Source organism: Vicugna pacos, chromosome 20, assembly GCF_048564905.1.
Source record: "Vicugna pacos chromosome 20, VicPac4, whole genome shotgun sequence".
NCBI lineage: Eukaryota > Metazoa > Chordata > Mammalia > Artiodactyla > Camelidae > Vicugna > Vicugna pacos.
This window is the reverse complement of record NC_133006.1, coordinates 26,615,820-26,635,533: the sequence shown is the minus strand read 5'-3', so window position 1 is coordinate 26,635,533 and position 19,714 is coordinate 26,615,820. Positions and strand designations below refer to the sequence as shown.

Genomic DNA, 19,714 nt, shown 5'->3' with positions numbered 1-19,714 from the left:
TGAGTTTTGGCCTCTGGCTTCATTAATTCAGATCTTACCGCTATGCCCACACCATCCTCAAAAACATATATGTATTGTGAGACATAGTGACAAAGGCCAGCTGGTGGGGATTTTCTACCGTCAGGTGCTTGGGGGTGAGCCCTGTGGTACTGCCTGTGAGGGATGAGAGCAGTTCTTGCATGAGGCCAGGTTGAAGGGTTCAAGCTTGTTATTCTCACACAAAGCAGTTTTAAAGGTGCCCAGAAGCCTCCCTTCTCTCAGGTGCTGTTCCCTCTGGGCTACTGGCAGATGAAGTCATCCTCCCTTTTAAAATAAGTCAAATCAAACGTCTAATGGAAACGTACCCAAATAAATGCTCAGTCTGTTTCTTGCCTTGTTACAAAATGCATTTCTCCAACTCCTTTTCACAAGCAGGCAAAGGCCAACCTGATTTTGTGCTGTCCAGGTGTCCAAATCCAGTCCTGGGAAATAAATGCCGGGTTTGCTTGTTAAGGAATCCTCTTTACTACCTGTGGGCTGACACCTGAGTCGGGTGGGGAGATATGGGTTTCTGTGAAAATAGCTTACACATTTGTCTAATATAATGGCTCGTAATTATAAGCTGTGTTTGAAACATCTAATACCCAAGCCATCACTTCACTTTACAAAGTGAATCTCTTGCTACATGATTTCTGTGAACTTGTAAGAGCATGGTCATGGTTGCACATTTAGGTAGGTTTTAAGAAAGCTCTGCCTAGAAGCAGATCCTGGTGGTAGTGAGAGAGGCAAAGAGGAGGCAGCTCTGCCTTCTTAGCGGGTGAGGGGCACAGTCTCCCACACAAACCATTGACCATCTGTGCTGACTTAAGTTATGACCTCTGATGTTCCAACAATTTAACAGACTCACTATGGCTTTAAACATAGTAGTCTTAACATTCCAAGTGCCACATGTTGTTCTCAATGCTGTTGAAAAGGTACCAAATTTAAAGACTGTGCTGGAGGGAACCACAGCTCTCCCTTTCTGTGCCTACATTCACACCTGTCCTCACAAGCTCACGGCCAGAATGAGGGCAGTAATGGTGGTACTAGAAAAAGAGGGCCAAGTACTCAAAACTCTTCAAAGGTAGAACCAACAGGGCTTTGATTTCTCCTCTTTTCTTCGTGACTGAGTCTTCCTCCAAGAGTTTCAAATGTGCTTTCCATAGCATTTTATTGTTTGAGAATAAATTGAGTTAATACAGTAAAGCACTCAGAAAAGTACCTGGCATATAATAAGTGCTACACTGGTGTTAGCTACTTTTGTTATATTAAGCATTTTAATTAATGTTAATATGCAAATTATATCTACTGCTCCCTTAATCCCCTATCCCTGCTCTACCTTCTCCCTTTCTGGAACATTTATTCCTCTTTTTAATTATTCCTTGTTTTCTGTCTTCCCCAGATAAGATGTAAGTGCCGAGAGGGTAGTGACTTTGTCCTTTTCCAAGGAGACAATCAGTTCCAAGAAGACGGCTCCTTAGCAGCTGGAGGACAAAGAGCCAGAGGATGGTCCTTAGGTCTGGCGGAGAAAGGTAAGAAATCCTCTCCTGAGACCATCCCAAAACTGGCCTATGAGAAGCTATTGTGGGGACTCTTAAAAGGGACCAAAGGGTAAGAGGAAGAGCAAAAAGGGAAAGGAGAATAGAAGGAGGCAAAAGAGAACTGGATGTGATGACTGAGAGTTCACCTGCTCTGCATCCATCAACTCCTGTTTCTCTGCCTGGTCTCCAGGTCAGTCTAAATTTCCCTGGTTTCCCTGGCAGGAAGGTGGTGCTGAGACTGAGTTCTGGCCAAAAGACTGTGGGCAGAGGTGATGTGTGCCATTTCCAAGCCTGGCCCATGAAAATCTCCCTCCCTGAGGCATCTTTCTTTCTTCTCTGTCTGCTGGTCTGATGTCTCCAAGACCAGAGGGAGGCTGAGGCACGAGATGGAAGAGACTTTGTCTGAGAAAGGCTGTGGAGCTGAACCCCACTCCTTCCTTGTGATGGGATGTTATATAATATAGTAATAACTTTCTCTTGTGTGTAGCCACTGAGTTTTGGACATCTTACCTTGTTTTGAGTTGAGGGTTTGTCTGTTGATGCAAACTCAACATTGCCATTCATAGTTGCACAAACCCCTACCAACCCATCAAGCCCAGGGCTTAATCTTAGATCTGGTTGCCTAGACAGTGATTAACAAGTATTTCCCCCAAGCAAATGTTAAGCATCTTAATGCTTCTACCACATAAGCTGACTCCATTTAGCCCCTGGGATAGCAGGGTCGCATTTCATTCATTGGCAGATCATTGTAATCCCCCCCAACCCCACCCCAACGGCCCTCCTCTCCCTAATCCTGTTCTCATCTCTTTTTTTTTTTTCCCTCCATGACACTCACCTTCTTAGAAACTAGATCTGTCGCTTATATATTATGTTTCTCCTAAAGTCCTCACTCTCTGCAGAAAAGGATTTGGTGATATTGTTCACTGATATATGCACACAGGAGCTTGGTACACAGTAAGTATTCAAAAAAGTTTATTGAATGAATCGAGTAACTCAATCATTTTTGTGCACTGCTGTATGCCAGGCTCAGGAATTGCCAGTAAGGATTATGTGGTGACCAAATCGAAGCTCAGAGCCTATTGGGGGTGACAACTAGACAAGTCATGACAGTTAAGTGCAAACTGTAGTGGTTACACAGAGCATTTGGGAAGGGATGGTCAGAGAAACCTCCTAGAAAAGGTGATGGCCAAGCAGATGTCTGTAGGATGAGGAGGAGTTTGCTAGGCTGGAAGGAGGGCAAAATATTAAAAATGGAGGTCTAGCGTATGTGGGAGGCAGAAAAACAGGAAAAGCAGAGCTTGTGCAAATCTGGCTGCAGTATAGACCATGAGAGAGAGAGGACCACAGAGGCTGCAGACAGTGGGCAGGGGAAGAGCCCAGCAAACTGTTTCAGATGTTTGGAGTATCCTAAAGGCAAGATGTAGCTCTTTCAGGCCCATTCCAGACCCTCCATGAGGCTCCAGCTCACATGCTAAAAGGATGACAGCCCCTTCCTCTTATTTCCATTTTATTAAAATTTCTGATCATGTTAAGACAGTAGAAAATTCTGTATGATATTATAATGATGAATGTAATTCATTATACTTTTGCCCAAACCCATAGAATGTACCAGAGTGAACCCTAAAGGGACTTAGAAAAGAATAAAAAAAAAATAAGAAAGGAAAAGAAAACAACAACAAAAAAGAGTGAACTCTAAGGTCAACTATGAACTTTGGGTGATTATGCTGTTCTGTCAACATTGGTTCAGTTAAAAAAAAAGTGCCATTCTGGTGAGTGATATTGACAATGTGGAAGGGTGGCAGGGGTGGGGGTAGGGGATATATGGAATACCTCTGTACCTTCTTCTCAATTTTGTTGTAAACCTAAAACTGGTCTTTTTTTAAAAAATCATATAAAAATATATATTTATTGAAATTCTAGTCCATTCATCATTATTTATGTCTAGAATTGACAGGGCCAGGCTCAGTCTCTCTAATGCTTAGAGTCAAGGACCCTGAGCACTTTCCCAAGCCTCCAAAAATCTCTTACCCTGATGCTTGCTGGGCATCCTTGACCACTTTTGAGGCTAGCAGTCTTTCTTCCATTCAAGATCTCAAAACTTGCATCATCTGTGTAGAATTCTTAAACACATAATTGTATTTGTTTACTAATTTATTTCCATTTAAAAAAATACTTATTTCAGTGCATTAAAGCCCAAATGCCTGTGTTTACAAATTAGTAACTAACATCTATCACACCAGTCATTTCAGTAAATCCAACAATAAAAGTGGTACATTGTAATCATCAATATTTTTATATCCTGTCCTACAGCTGAGTTTGGGCCAATTATAGCAGGGAGAAAAAGTGAAAAGAAAATAAAGGAAAAGAAAAGAGAAGAAGGGAGAAGGGGAGGAGAAGAGGAAGAAAAGAAAACAAGAACAAAGTTTTATCCTCATTGCTTTTGAAGCCAATTATTTTACTGTCGGAGAACTTGATTTGCTTAGAAGACAAGTTTAGGGCCATGAGTGATGAGGTCAAGGTTTTACCCCAGTATTGTCTCCTGAAGTATTTCAGTGTCCTCATAGCATGAGACAAGCCCCATCATTTCTGTTCCTTCATCCGTTGGAGCCTGCAGCTGGATAGGGCTCTAATACCACCAATACCCATAGCAAGATGAAACCAGCTTTTTCTATAAATTATTATGCAAATTGCTTATTGGGTGATAACGCTATGTAAGTCTTTAAATGAAATAATCAAAGTCTCATTTTCCTCCCTCAGAACTGAAGTGACAGTAAGAAAGTAGCTGATTCTCCAGATTATCTCTTTTTCCTAATTTATAATAAACACCTAATTCCTGAGGATCTGTCCAGCTGATTTTGAGAGTCCAAAGAATGTAGTCAGACCCTAGAATGTCTTGCTGGCAAGGTCACAGGCAGCTGTGTATTTGGCCCAACTTATTTTTATGCTTAGTCATCATCCAGGATTGCACAGGGTGAAAGTTTGGAAATGCTAACTAATGTTTAATGCTTTTCAGGTTAGGACTCTGGAACTCCCTGAAAAAATGCTGACTACACACCCTTCTAAATCTGGAAGGCTCAACAAAAGATAACTATCATTCTTTATTTCCTTAGGTATATGTCTAGAGCTCTAATTAAATATGAGTGGGGAAAAAAATGCATTTGCTTTCAATCTGTTGGACCAAGGTAAAATCCATGGAATCAGCTGGCAATCTTTTCATATCACTCGTGAAATTCCTATCATTTAAGGAAGACTAGCTTCTACCAAGGTCTTCAGTTATGAGCTGCCATAGGTCCCTTTAGGGTATTAAGAAGGTCATAAATGAAACTTTTCAAACATCACACAACGAATGAGCACCCACCAGCTGCCAGGCACTCTCTAAAGTATGTTCTATGCATTAAAGATCTTTGATCGTCACAAACATCTAGAAGGTAGGTGCTATTACCATCATCTGCAAGATACAGAAGAGGCAAAGAGAGATTACTGACTTGACTCAGTCTCACAGCTAATAGTTGAAAAGCTGGGAGTCAAACTTGGAGGTCCTACCTCCAGAGGCTACACTTTTGTCATCAAGGAGCAATGCTGTACAGCCATTTAGCTGACATCATACCATTTCTAGGACAAGTATTTTATATCTGCTATTTCATTTAACCCTCACCCCATCTTAAAGAGTAGGTAATTATTACCACCCACAGACTCAGAGTGGTAGGTTTGTCAAACAGTAACTCAAAGACATTTAGTTAATTATTAACACACTGTTTACTGTGTATAAGGTATGCCAAACGATTGATTACATCCAAACAGTAAAAAAAAAAAAAAAGATAATTTGTATAATAGAAGGGAGAAAATGCCTGTAGACTGCCTAGGAACAGGATAGCATATTTGCACATTATTTTCAGTAAAAAAGAGTTCAGAATGGACATTCTCTTTTTACATAGACCAAAGAGGATTTTCAAAGAAAACAATTAGTGATTCTGTAGAAACTCTCAAGAAATTGTTCAGGTATCCAAAGATTAGGCATCAATGTACTCAATTTAATATTCGTCTCAATTTTTAAAGTTATCCATAGACTTTGAACTCAATATTTAAGCCGACACACTGAGTCCTTATGATTTATAACGTAGAAATTAATTCTGTTTTTAAAATGACATTATTTATCTACATTGTCATTATCTTGTGATTTGATTTAGTTCAATGCATAATTTATAACTGTAAAATTTTAAATAAAGTGATGTCAACTAATCAGGTTGAAAAAATTTAGTAAATTTAAATTAATTAGTGTTTTTTAAAGAAAATAACCCCTATGCTTATGTAAACTAGAATATTACACTAACATTATTTTTACATTATGACAATAAGAAAGAAAGAGACATAGAGCCATTCTGTAAAGCAAAATTTTAAGCCAACAAATTTATCCAAAAAGTTATCTTGATTAGAAATATGTGTTTTTCTATTAGATTACATACATGTATTAAAATTTTAAAAATAATTTGAGTAGTTCTGTTTTGCTTCTTATGTTGTAACCTGTTAAATAAGACCACTAAATAAATTCAGTTAAGTTTTCTTTTTCAAAAAAAAATTTTTTTTTCTTTTTCTTCTGAATTACATTTTAAAGAGGTAGCACATTTAAAGCATCTGAATTTGATTTTTGGTCTTATTTTAAACTGATATGTTTTTTAGTCTTCATATAATCTCTTTAATATGTAAGTTTACATTATAATTTTTAAATTTCTTGTTAAGGTAGATAATTTGCTGAAAATTATTTGTCTTCATCAAGCGGAAAATATTCTCAATCATTGCACGAGTTAGAGGAGCTAATTGTGAAACTGGAACAAAATTTAAAGAGATTTAATGTAAAAACAGAGCCAGAGATGGTATGTGTTAATCAGTTAAAGAAACAAATGGATTAAGATCAGAAATCCTTCAGGGATTACTGTTGCTGAGAATTTGTGTAAATTCTGACACCCTTCTAAGTTTGGTAGGAAATTCTAGTTTCCAGAGCCATCCTCACAATGAACTCATTAAGGTTTAGAAACTATTAAATGTTTGTTTTATACAGGTATTGGGAGCCCTTTCTTTTTCTTCTGACTCAATAATTCTATTTATAATGGCACATTTCTTCTCTCTCCTCTCTAACCTTAAAAAGGCTGAAGGGACAATATTTTTTTGGAATTACTGAAGCATAAACTTTAGACACTTCAGCATAGCAAGAGATAGGCCAGTTGCATGCTGGAGATTTGGTTTCCTTGTTTTCTTTCTTGTCCTAAGTCTCCTGTTAGGTCTTAACACTTTATTAAAGTTAAAAGTTTTGGGCAACTGTTTTATATTCATATTATCTCTGAAGCATGAATGTTATTTTTGCAGATATTGACAATTATTTGGATTCATACTGAGTAATCATGATAAAAGACAGTTTTGAAAGGAGAAAAGAAACAGCTTTAGTTAAAAGAACCCACAGTATACAGACACAAAACACCAAACACAGTGAATCCCATCAAAGGCCAAAAAGAAAAACATCAACTTCCTGCTCTTGTGTTCTCAAATGCCAGAGAATATCAGAATCCTTGGACAAACACAAAACGCAAAAAAGATTAACAGATGAACGATTCCAGGTTCCCTGCGATCTGACTTAATGATCTGACCATAAACCCACTATGTCTAGCCAATAGACAGAATACAATCTAAGAACCAAAATAAGAAACAAACTTGGGCAAAACAAATTTTAGTATGCAAATGCCAAGGGAAGATGATCAGAAAACTCAAGTGTCCAGGGCTAACAAAGATCCAATTTTCAGGTCACACGCATTTCTTTGATTCCTATGGTAGGACTCAGTTAAACAATGTCTTGGTGGAATCTTCAGAAATAAATGACCAAGGAATTAATGATTATCCAGCCTGCTCTTGTATTGAAGAGAAAACAAGCAATTGAATTATTTCATCCAACAATGGCAAACCAGAACTTATATATGAGGAAAAGGGCAGAAGGGAAGGGAAAAAAAAAAAAGATAAGAAACAGAAACTTGGTAGTCAGCCTGGATAGTGAATCTCTTAGCACATTTTTGGGGGGGTAAACTAGTTGACAGTGAGGAGAGGTCAGTCTGGATTGGACGATCAGTCCTTGGGCCGGCTCACTAGTCATAGGAAAAATCCCAATTTCAGTTGTTGAAAGACTTGGGAAAACTCAAGAGTTTGGTTGAGGAGCTCCCATGACAAGCATCCGCCATTGTCTCATATTTACATTTCTATCTAAATTAGGTCAGGGGTTCCCCGGATTTTTCAGGCAACTTCCAGGTTAGGCAGCCAGTGTTGAAAAAAGGAGGCCTGTTTAGAGCCAGACAGGCCTTACTGTTTTTCCCAGATGTCAAAGAAAACTGCAGATTTAAGATTACCGGTCCTTATGTTAAGTAACCTAAATCATAATGTAATCTAAAATCATAAAAAATTTTGTTTTCCTTCTGACAGAATTTCTCTCCTCACGTTTTTACAGGGAAAGCAAACTTTACTTACTCCTAGGTATTGAAAATGTGTTCTAGGCTTTGACAAAATGGAAAAAGTGTGTCTTTCACCTTAAAAGCTGCCTGGAGCAAACATCATGAGGAAACTGCTTCAGGGAAGGTGGAATTTACCCGCCCACACCCTCCCCGCGGGTGCCAAGTAAAAGGAAGGTTCTCTAGTGGAGACTGAGTATGCCAAGTTCAATGGCGTCCCTTCCTTTTCCCGCTGTTTCCCAGCCTTCAGTTTAGCCTCCCATGGAGACTTTAACAAATTGCGTTTCCTAAAGTAGTTCGTCAACCCCAACTGCCTATTACAAGTCCCCAGCCACCTAACCGTTTTAAAATTTTCATGTTAGGATCACTCCGTATCAATTACACCACACTGATCACTGAGAGTCTTAACAGTTTTTATGTAATTGGGGTGAGCCACTAATTGCAACGGCAAATGGATAACGTGGGGTAATAATGTCAGGAGCGACAAACGGGCAGTGCTTTTATTTAATTATGGAAAAGCAGTTTTTGCCCCAACTCCACTGTACGAAATTAGGTGGCAGATTGCAGCTCTTTTTGTGTATACGTGGGTGGCTCTTAAAAGAGCCTTTGGGGTTAGGTGTAGACGCTTACTTGACAAGTTTACTTGGAGCTGGTGTACTTGGTGACGGCCTTGGTGCCCTCGGACACGGCGTGCTTGGCCAGCTCCCCGGGCAGCAGCAGGCGCACGGCCGTCTGGATCTCCCGGGACGTGATGGTTGAGCGCTTGTTGTAATGCGCCAGGCGCGATGCCTCGCCCGCGATGCGCTCGAAGATGTCGTTGACAAACGAGTTCATGATGCCCATGGCCTTGGACGAGATGCCGGTGTCCGGGTGGACCTGCTTCAGCACCTTATACACGTACACCGAGTAGCTCTCCTTGCGGCTCCGTTTGCGCTTCTTGCCATCCTTCTTCTGCGCCTTGGTCACCGCCTTCTTGGAGCCCTTTTTCGGGGCAGGAGCGGACTTGGCTGGCTCAGGCATTTTAAAACCTTGAAACAGCAAAGATAAAATGAAAATACGAAGCAGATTTCTCCTACTTATAGGGCCTTTATGCTAATGAGGCGTCCAGAGCGCGTCTTAGTTAATTGGAAGATAAATAGCAAGGCCGTCATCTATGGGCAGGACTATGCAAATAAGGTATGGAAATAAAGCTTTTTTATTGGCTACTTGGCTGAGTTTTGGTACTAACCAATCAGACAACCAGGTTTACTCCCCAGGAACTGCCTATAAAAGCGGCCATGCTTTACCTATTTCTACAGTGGGTCTGTTTTGACAAGAAGTCTCGTTTCGTTTTGTTTCGTTTTTCCAGATTTGCAATGTCTGGACGTGGTAAACAAGGAGGGAAAGCTCGGGCTAAGGCAAAGTCTCGCTCCTCGCGTGCGGGTCTTCAGTTTCCTGTGGGCCGAGTGCACCGCCTGCTCCGCAAGGGCAACTACGCCGAGCGGGTTGGGGCTGGCGCGCCGGTGTACCTGGCGGCGGTGCTGGAGTACCTGACGGCCGAGATCCTGGAGCTGGCGGGTAACGCGGCCCGCGACAACAAGAAGACGCGTATCATCCCGCGCCACCTGCAGTTGGCCATCCGCAACGACGAGGAGCTCAACAAGCTACTGGGCCGCGTGACCATCGCTCAGGGCGGCGTCCTGCCCAACATCCAGGCCGTGCTGCTGCCCAAGAAGACAGAAAGCCACCACAAGGCCAAGGGCAAGTGATTTGACAGGGACCTGAATCTCCCGAAGTGCTTTAAAACCCAAAGGCTCTTTTCAGAGCCCCCCCACTGCTTCAAAAGGAGAGCTCTATGTCGCTATATAAAGCTAAACAGAAAAGTAGATGAAAGGTAAGTTAGTAAATTAACTTTCCTAAACGAGTAAGCATTTAGGGCTTGAAAGAAGCCCTAATGTGTTTCTAGAAATTAGTCTGCTTTTGAAGAAAGTGATAAATTGGTGGAAGTTTGAATATACTCACGAAGTAGCTAAGTATTCTGTGACAGTCAAATTAAGTTAGTAACATCTACGTATAGTTTTAACGTGATTTATGAACTCTGGCACACTACTTGGATGTTGAGACTAAATGTCTCGCGTGTAATAGCTAGACACGTAGACGCCTAGTTTTAGGCTGCAAGCCTCTCGCTTTCCCTAATCCTGTATGGGAGTTGGGTCCTCTGCTCCTAACTTTAGAAGTACCTTTTGAGACTTTTAAGGGGATTGAAAGGGGCTTCTGAAAAGTTGATTGCCGGAGTTAACATGGTGTAGCTCATTACAGACTGAACCTAGACTCGAGTTGTGGCGTCTCCCTCGTTTACAGATTTGGGGCTAATTTATAACTTGGTAGTTTTGTCACATGTAAACTGAGTAGGGTGATTATATTTTTAGATTTTTTTTTGATAATTAAACCCCTTAAGATCCCTAGTCTAGATCAGCGCCTGACCTTCAACGAACTACGTGTAATTTCTATTAAGAGGTGCGAATACCTAGGTTCCGAATGCAGACCCAAAAGGGGTAGAGTAGGGCAGCAGGCCTCCCCAAGACAGTTTACTAGGGATCGGGTATATTTGCTGCTCCAACCCAAAAGTGTCGATCTGGGACTGTCAAAAATCCCTAGATCCTGTTTTCCAGGGTTGTCTCATCAAGATTTTCTTCTGGATGACTCGGTTTGTAATGCGGCTGAGTGGGCCAAAGCTCGGGACCTTGGCGGCCTAGGGAGACGCAACCTCATTCAAAGACTCCTGGAGCTTCGCTGAAGCCTTTTGAGCAGAATCCTTCTTTTGAAGCATTCAAATCCGAGTGTACGGGGAGAATCTAAATAGAAGCTGGTTCCCGCGGACGCGCCTTCCTCCTCCCAACGCTGGCACACATATCCCATAGTCTTGAGGCAGTCTCCCCGCTCTCGGCTCCCTCCCACGCTACCTCTCCACCCCCCACCCCCACCCTCACTCGGGCCTTGAAACTACCATCCAAAGAGCAGGCTAGTGTCTGGGTGTTTGAAGGCAAAGTGGTAGAAAAAGAAGTGAGCACCTTAATGGCCACACGTTAGAATCTCCTGAGTTTTTAACAGTAGTCAGCCTGAAAAATCACGGTTTGGCCTAACAGCATTTCAGGCAGGGGTCCACCGAGAGGACCGGGTTCTTTCTGCGCAGCATTTCTTTCTTGGAACTTGTTGGAGAACTTGTTTCCTTAGATTGCAATTGTTTTATGTGGACCCTGGGACACTTTATTTATTGACTTTCCAAATTGCCTTTGAACCCAGCTCTAACACTTCCTAGGTGTGTGACCTTGGGCTAGGTGATCAACTTCTCCCTGTGTCGATTTTTTCTTACATACCTTTGCTTGTCTTGTGATGAAAAGAGTGGGCTCAGCAGTGTAGTTTCTGAAATTAGAACAAAGGGTGCTCAAGAGTACCCTTACTTGGCACTTACTAAGCACTTACTGTGTGTTAGGTACATTTCTCCATGCTTCCAGCATATTAATTTAACCCAGCAGTCTTAGAGAAGCGTACTATCCCTACCCCAATTTTAAAGATGAGGAAACAGGAAGAGAGCATAAACAATTTGTCTAAGTTCCAAGGTCAGGAAGCCACTGGCTATTCTATAACCAACTGCTCCCTAAGAGATCACTGTCAGAAAAATGAAACGAGAAAAAAACTCAATGAGTTTAACTGCTCACATACCAGAATGTCTCTGTTTGCATCCTAAACTTTGAAAATTTTAAGGGAAGGAGGAGAGATGATCTCCCTGGAATCTACAAAGAGGGAGGGAGGTAAATCTTGTCAGTGAGTTAGCTACACATTTTTGTGTTAACCAATACACTTTTTAAAATTATTGAAGTATAGTCAGTTTACAGTGTGTCAATTTCTGGTGTACAGCATAATAGTTCCTACATATACATACATATATTCATCTTCATATTCTTTTTCATTGTAGGTTACTACAAGATAGTGACTGTAGTTCCCTGTGCTCTAACCAGTATAAATTTGTTTATTTTATGTATAGTAGTTAGTATCTGCAAATCTTGAACTTCTAATTTGTCCCTTCCCATCCCCTTTCCCTCCTGGTAAGCCAATACACTTTAGATTTAGTGTGTGATAAGTGAAACAGGGGAGACGTGGGGAGGTGGTTTGGTAAAGAGCTATGGGACTTGGTAAGGAAATTTATTGTGGTGAGTGAAGAAAGGAGTAAGAGAAGACTTGAATTTGAATTTTCCTCTCTGGTCTCCAATAACAAAACTTTGATTATTTACGAGTGAAAGATATGTTGTGCTAATTGTGTTTGTTTCATCTTCAGCAAGACCTCCTTAAGGTCAAGGGCACCATCTTGTTAAATTGTTGATAGTTAGCATAGATTCTGGCCTACAATAAACATTTGATAATTGGACATTGAGTAAATGTTGAGCTGAGTCGGTTACTGGGCCATCAGGAAGCACTTTGTTCTAGAGGGTCAGTTTATTACCAGGAGCTATTAATTATTCACCAGACTAACAGACTGCTAATAACATCTCTTACCGGTAAAAAAAAAAAAAAGTCCCTTCTGAAAACCTAATATGCTTCAGCAACTTAGTTTGGGAACTTCAAAGAAACACGTAAGGTGCCAATTGACCAAGAGATACTGCTGTTCCCCAAGCAAAGGACATTCCTGTGCTAATGTCCAGAGCTCTGGCCTACCTTCCTCTCTCCAACATAACATACTTCCTTGCCTCCTACTTTGAAATGTCACTGTTTATATCCAAAAGCCCTAGTTACCTTTTGGGAAAATTCTCTAGTGGGCAATAAACGCTCAGTAGCTTTAGTTGGTTTCCAGCCCTTGAGTAGGTCTCCATTTACCATGCCTCAAGGGTCCTGGAGAGAACCATTTAAATTGGGACAAGTTGATGAGAATGGTAAACCCAGGCCTTCCAATTAACTGAAGGCACCAGGGACAAAAGTTCATCTTATTCACTGAGATGTGAGGCTGAGACAGAATAATCATTTAATTATATAGGATATTCCAACAATGCAGATCAATTTGCTACAATGACTATAAAATTTCTTTAAAATTTCCAAATCTATGCAGCAATATCCTTTAATCCATCCATCATCCATTATCTTCCTATTTTTTAAATGTATCTTTTTTTCACAAATATGATATTTTATAATCAGTTGTAAAAATATATACCTATTTTAAGGTTAGAAGTAGGTTACATTCTAAGGGTTTGTCATTTCTTGATCCTAAATTATAATTTCTAATTTATATTTATAAATATAAATACCCTGTTAAGCATAATGCATGTGGATTATTAGAAGATGTTAGGAATTTAATGAAGGATTCTCCATACATACTAAAATTGAGAATAAGTATTCATATGTACCCCAGAATTCTTCCTTCTCTGTTTTACTTAAAATACCTTGATAATGTGCCAAACTGAGTTTAGCATCATCAGGAGATCTACCAAAAGGCAGCCATAGTCTATATTTACACCCAGAAAAAGGTATCATTAGTAAATAACAAACCTATGGGAAAAACTAAGTTTAAGTGTTATAACACCAAAAGAATTTGGAACATGACATGTATACTTTAAAATAAAGTGAATTCTCAGACATGGAATTAATGTAGTCATTGAAAAAATATCAGAACTTCATTGGACTTAATTACATTACAGTTGTTTAAGTTGTATTTCGGGCGGGGTGATAGAACCAACACCTCTTAAGACTTAGGACTTATGCTCATTACTTATAGTTGAGGTTCCTTCTGAAAGAAGCAATTGTGCCAAGCCTCAGGGTCTTTGTTGCATGTTGCTTGTCTGCCAGTTGGAGCTTAAACCTTAACCATATTCCTCACTCTCAGAGAACCAGGCAGCAGCAGGTAAGAATGTCCATCCTTTCCTGTATTCGGTTACATCCAGAGCCGAAAGTACAGGGCTTGACTTTCTGCCATGACAAATTATCCTTGCATTAAAAAGCTATCTTAAAATGGTCAGGCTATCATTTGCTTTAAATCTTAGGACCTTGGAGCTTGGTACTAGCCCCTATTTACTCTGTCTCCTTGAAGATTTTACCAGTACGATAGTTTCAAAGGCTATCAGTATGCAGTAAACTAATTTTATATCACCAGCCCTGATGTCTTCCCTGAAATGCACGTGTGCATACAAATTTCTACCTGACACCTTCACTTGGAACCCTAACAGACCTCAAAACCTAAATACATTAAAGACACAAGATTTAACATTATGCTCCCTAAGCCTGTTATCCCTCCAATCTTCTGCAATTCAGTAAATGACATTACCATAAATCCATTTACTCAAGTCAAGATTCTAGAGTGAGCCTTGCTGCCTTTCCTTCATCTTCACAAATCCAAAAATATCTGTAAATCATGTCACCTACACCTTTACCACATAATTTATTCACTGTGCTCCTTACCAAGACCAGAGGGGCGGTCTATGGCCGTCTTTGACCTCTGCCCACCTCCCCATCTCCATCATCTCTCTGTCCAGCTACCCTGGACGCTCTTCCCACTGCCAAGCACTTTGCTGCTTCAATACATTTGCACTGTTGGTCTCTTTCTCTGCTGGGCCTGTCCTCTGACTTCTCTTCCGACGAGCTGCCTCTCAGCTCTTCTTCAGGCCTGTCTGAAATAGACCTACCCAGATGGATTAAAGATGTAAATACAAAATACAAATACTCAATGAAATTTTAGGGAACAGTTTGTATAACCTCAATTTTGTATGTGTGCGTTTTGAGGGAGAGTTGTCATTAAGCAAGACAGGAAACACAAGTGCCATATAGGAAGGGACACAGACCACAAAGGCCAAAAGTAAATTTAAGATGAAATACAGCACAGAGAGTAGAAAATAAGCGGGAAACTGGGATATAGGATTTGTTAAACATACATCTAAGGTTAATGGTCTTAATTTACAAGGAAGACCTGCAAACTGCTAGGAAAAAAAATTAGAAAAAATACTTATCAGAATATTTTCTATGTTTCATTAAATTCCAATAGACAATACATATAAGAAAAAACAAAGCAAAAAATATACAACTATTCACCTTCCTACAAGTTAGATTATGCATATTACAGCAACAGTGGAATAGGACTTCTCACTATGGATAGATAACCACTAAACCGTATTACTTAGGATGCTAAGGATGAGGAAGGATTGCCACAGCTATATAATCTTTTGAGAAAATTTCCTGGCAACATATATTAAAATTGATCCATAGACACTTGACCTTTTGCAAAACAAAATAGTATTAGATTAATTAAGTAAATCAAGAAGAAAAACATAGAAACTAGAGAAGAGAGGGTATCGACTGTCTAGAAATAAAAACCCCACTATGTGAGGTTATATGAGGAGAGATTGTTAACCTGTATAAGCAGTTGTGTGTAAAGTGTTAAAATCAGTGTGTATTAAGTTTGTAACTTAAAGTATAAAAAGTACCCTCCCTCTGTACACTTCTCACTCCAAGTAACTTTCTATCAATCATCCTGCCAGGATTCTTGAAAATACAGCCTAAGATTTTTATCAGATCCCTTGTTTGCCTGTCCCCATTGTACTCTGCTCCATGAAGTGTGGGATCTGCTCTGTCTACTCCATGTGACATCTCAGCATCTATGAGAGGGCCTGGCACTCAACTTTCTGGGGACTGAACCAGGGACTGTATCTTGTAGCCCAGAAAGCCCTCTCAGAGCCCAGGAAGCACATGGTTATCTGAATTTCTGTATAAAAATGTTTGCTCACTAACCATTGTTAGTACATTGACTACTGCCCTACATAGCTCCCCAAATGGCAGTGAAATTTGAAGTACTGTGTACTCCATTTTTTTTCACACTCTACCTTTTGCCAGATTTTTGAACTGACCCCTCCAGACCTAAATGTTTCATGATAACCCTCAGTGGCCCAGGAAGACCTAGTTCCTTTAAGGGCCTGTTCTCTGCTGGCTGATATCATGCACAAAAGAATCCTCTTTAATACCCTCTGAGTTTGTGGTTATTAAATGTTTGCTTAGAATCAAGGAAAGAGAAGGGTCACACGACTGGTGTGTGTGACCAAATCAATGCTGTTGCATCCACTTACAATGTCTGTTCTGCACATAAGGGCACCTTGATGGCTTTTTACGTTCTAATGTTGGGGTTATCCAGTAAACAAGACCATCTACAGGGTGAGTATGTCAAAAAAAATTTGATCATGCACCTCCATACCCTGGCACGTCACATACTTTCCATATAATAGATCTTCAGTAAGTATTTGGAATGAATACACAGAATTAATTTGTTGACAACAAAAGTTGTATCTGCACAGAAATGGAATAATCACTAAGCTGCAGGGACTTGGGAGTTTATTACTGAGTTACAGACCATTTTAGCCACCACTTGGTTTCAAATTCCAGTTGCTAAATTTGGAGGGAGATACATAACTGGTTCTTGAGCTGCTGTCCAATATAGTAGCCACCAGCTGTATATTACTTTAAATTTAAATGAAATAACATGAAAAATTCAGATCTTCAGGTGCACTAACCACATGTCAAGTTGCTGATGGCTTCTGTACTGGGCAGCAAAGAGAACATCCTTGTCAATGCAGAAGTTTGTGTTGGTAGCACCGGGCTAGGTGGTACTTGCCCCTCTGGGCAAACATTCAAATGCACTTACCCAGGCTCCTCCAGGTGGCATCTGAAGATATACTTGCCAGACACGATACGGGATGTTCAATTAAATTTGAATTTCAGATAAGCAACAAATAATTGTTTTAGTATAAGTATGCCTCCAAATATTATACAAGACATAGTATACTGAAACAAAAATGTTTTTATCTGAAATTCACATTTAACTAGGCACCTTGTATTTTTGTTTGCCAAATCTGGCAACCCTATCTGAAGAGCAAAATTAGAGCATCTTCCCCAAGAGGCTGGGTCCTCTTACCACGGGGAGTTTTTATGTGAGGAATTGAGAAGCGCTGATACCCCAAAAGGAGCAAAGTCATTGAAGGAAACAGGTTTGTGAGTTTTTCTGCAGGTGTTGAAGACTGAGAAAGAAGTTCCCAAATACATTTACTTTCGTTTCTTCTCTCCTCTTAGGTTTCAAAAGCTTCTCACTACAAAGAGTTGCCTGGATCCGGAGCCTGTCATACTCATCAATTCTCAGAAATAAATGGATAGATGACATCAATGTTCTGACGTCACTGATTGATTCTGCGCCTGCAAATTTTTGTCCTATTTAAAACTTAACCTGGATTTCTTTCTTTGTGTACTGTGTGCCTTGAAGATAAGGAGAGTAAAGGAGGAGGGAGTGGGAAGTATTTCTGCAGAGAAAGTTTTTAGTACAAAATGTGTCTAATTTCTTGAATGAGTAATACGTTTAGAAGATTCAAACAAATAAAAATAACAAGGTATATATTTAGAATCCACTCTTTGACTGGATTACTCTGCTGTTCCCTAGGTAACATTATTTTCCTTGTGTATCTGCCCATTGTTAATCCATGCTGATGTGAGTCAAGAATGAATGTGTTTTCTCTCCCCCACCCTTAGCTTTCATTCTTAAGATAGCAGACGGTATAAACGTGCTCTTTTCTATAATGATACATCTTGGAGAACTTTCCAACTGTGAACACAGGGGCCTTCCTGTACACTGTCTTATGGTATTGTGCTGTGTGGATGCATCACAGTTTATGTAACGTGTCCCCTCTTGGTAGGCACATAAAACAATTCTGGAATAACAAACCCCGATGTACACCAAAATGGAAATTGTTCTAATTTTCTGCTGGGATAGTGGAAAGTGAACAGAAATGCAGGTCACTCGTGGATTGGACTCAAGGTTCCTTCCCTTAAAAACTATGGTCATTTTGAACCTCAGGTTCTTCATCTGTAAGATGGAGGTAATATGGTACCTTAAGTAATTATGAGAATGAAAAAACTGGAGCTTGAAGACTAACACAAATAAAATTATTTAATTTTCAACACCGTTTCTTTTGTGTTGTATATAGCATATTATAATAGGAGCAGGCTCCCCAGATTCCAGCCTGGCAAGATGAAATGAAAGATGGTAGAAAGAGGAAGGTGGTTTTCATTAATTACCTGGTGAAATGGCAATTTCTTCTCATAGTAAGAAGCCACCACCTCTCAATCTGCCTGCGTCTTTTCCCCTCTGCAGTCAAGGTCAGGGTCTGAAGATGTCTCTGCTACTCTTAAACCTGTGTATTGGGGTCTGGAGGCCTGGGTGGTCCACTGCTGTGTTGCCTGCTCTCAGCTGGTGTCTGACATTGCCTGGCATGTACTAGTCATTCTAAAAATATCTGATGAATTCATAAGGCTGGGTTGTCAGAAGGACACATCCAACTTAGTCTTAAAAGTGCCTATATAAATAAGTCAACTCATAGTGGCTTGTGTGTATGCGCACACACATATACATATACACATAGCACAGACATGCAGTGAGATGTCCTGGAAAGATGGGAATCTGGGTTTGTGTTCCAGCTTTGCCGTTTGCAAACTGACTCGGGGTGAATCACCTGCCATCCCTGCAAATCAGGCTTTTCATCTGTCAAATGGGATAATCATACCTCCCAGAGTTTTGAAAACTAACCATCGGAGATAGTGCATGAAAAAGCACTTTATTACTTGTCAAACCTAATATAAACATGTGCAAGATTATATAAAGATAGAGGAAATATCTATCCTTTACTGATCTATCTACACATGTGGAAAATAGGAGAGGATGTTGGGATTTCTACCTTGGGATTTGCCGGCTTCTACCTGGAGACACTGAAGTGATTTTGACTATGCTAAACCAGAGTGCTACCTGCTTCTGGCAGCAACTCCCCCAGGGTAGGAGGAAGCTTCTAGAGAAGTGAAGCTGGCAGACGTGTGATATTCAAATAGCAGTGGATGCACCCACTCACCTGCCACCAGGTCTCCTCCAGGTACAGAAGCAGCAGCCCCAGTGGGCTGGGTGGGTGTTTCAAACACAACTGAGCCACCTCTCCAAAAGCAGAAACTCCTAAGACAGGGATGCTCCAAACTATGTCTACTCCGGTTGGGTTCAATATGACTCCCTAGATATGGAGAATCACCCCTAACGGGTATCTGAGTAATGACAGTGAAGAAAAGAAAAATGTGGAAGGTCATTAAAGAAAAGGGCCCTAGATACACTGGCCCTGTGGTGGGAAAGAATAAATGAAGGGGAGAGCACAGAAGGAAACTTCTATTTCCTTTAGCTCAGTCCCTCCAGGCTGTGGATGAAGAGACTGGAGCCCTGAATCACTGGTCTTTGCAAAGGCACGAAACAGATGGGTGCTTTGTACATGTCCACACACTGGGCTATATTTCTGCCCTTGCCACCTTCATCCTCTCAGGCATTCAGTGAAAAATCTCCATGTCACTTTGAATCCCTGTTGCCTTTGTTCCTACTCTGGGCTCAGTGTAACATGGGTAGCCTGGAGCTGGCCATGGTGGGAGTATTTGCACCACAAGAATTAGCAAACACTGCAGATTGGGATTTGGGGGTGTTTCCTGGAGAACCAGTTATTAAACTTATTTACCAACACACCACTGCCTTAAACATTCTTTGTTCCTGCCAGGTAAGGAACAAAGAATGTTCTCTCTGACCTCTCATATCTGTCTCTGTTTCTCTATATCTGGTCTGATTTAATTCCCACACTCCGATGATCCGCACCC

At 40.5% G+C, this 19,714-nt stretch overlaps 2 protein-coding genes across 3 annotated transcripts; one reads left to right on the top strand and one right to left on the bottom strand.

Annotated features, from left to right (window-relative positions):
- Positions 1-8,370: 8,370 nt before the first annotated feature.
- On the bottom strand, positions 8,371-9,072 carry LOC102540062 (histone H2B type 1-C/E/F/G/I). The gene has a single exon (XM_031688268.2). The coding sequence runs from the start codon at positions 9,062-9,064 to the stop codon at positions 8,684-8,686; it is 381 nt and encodes a 126-aa protein (XP_031544128.1). The 5' UTR covers positions 9,065-9,072; the 3' UTR covers positions 8,371-8,683.
- A 274-nt stretch (positions 9,073-9,346) lies between these two features.
- LOC102534827 (histone H2A type 1-C) lies at positions 9,347-17,998 on the top strand. Of its 2 annotated transcripts, XM_072945562.1 has the most exons (3): positions 9,347-9,917; positions 10,696-16,207; positions 17,120-17,998. In XM_072945562.1, the coding sequence occupies exon 1, from the start codon at positions 9,400-9,402 to the stop codon at positions 9,790-9,792; it is 393 nt and encodes a 130-aa protein (XP_072801663.1). In that variant the 5' UTR covers positions 9,347-9,399; the 3' UTR covers positions 9,793-9,917; positions 10,696-16,207; positions 17,120-17,998. The 2 variants fall into 2 exon arrangements, with proteins under 2 accessions (XP_072801663.1, XP_006218990.1); XM_006218928.4 differs by lacking the exon at positions 10,696-16,207.
- The last annotated feature ends 1,716 nt before the right edge of the window (positions 17,999-19,714 follow it).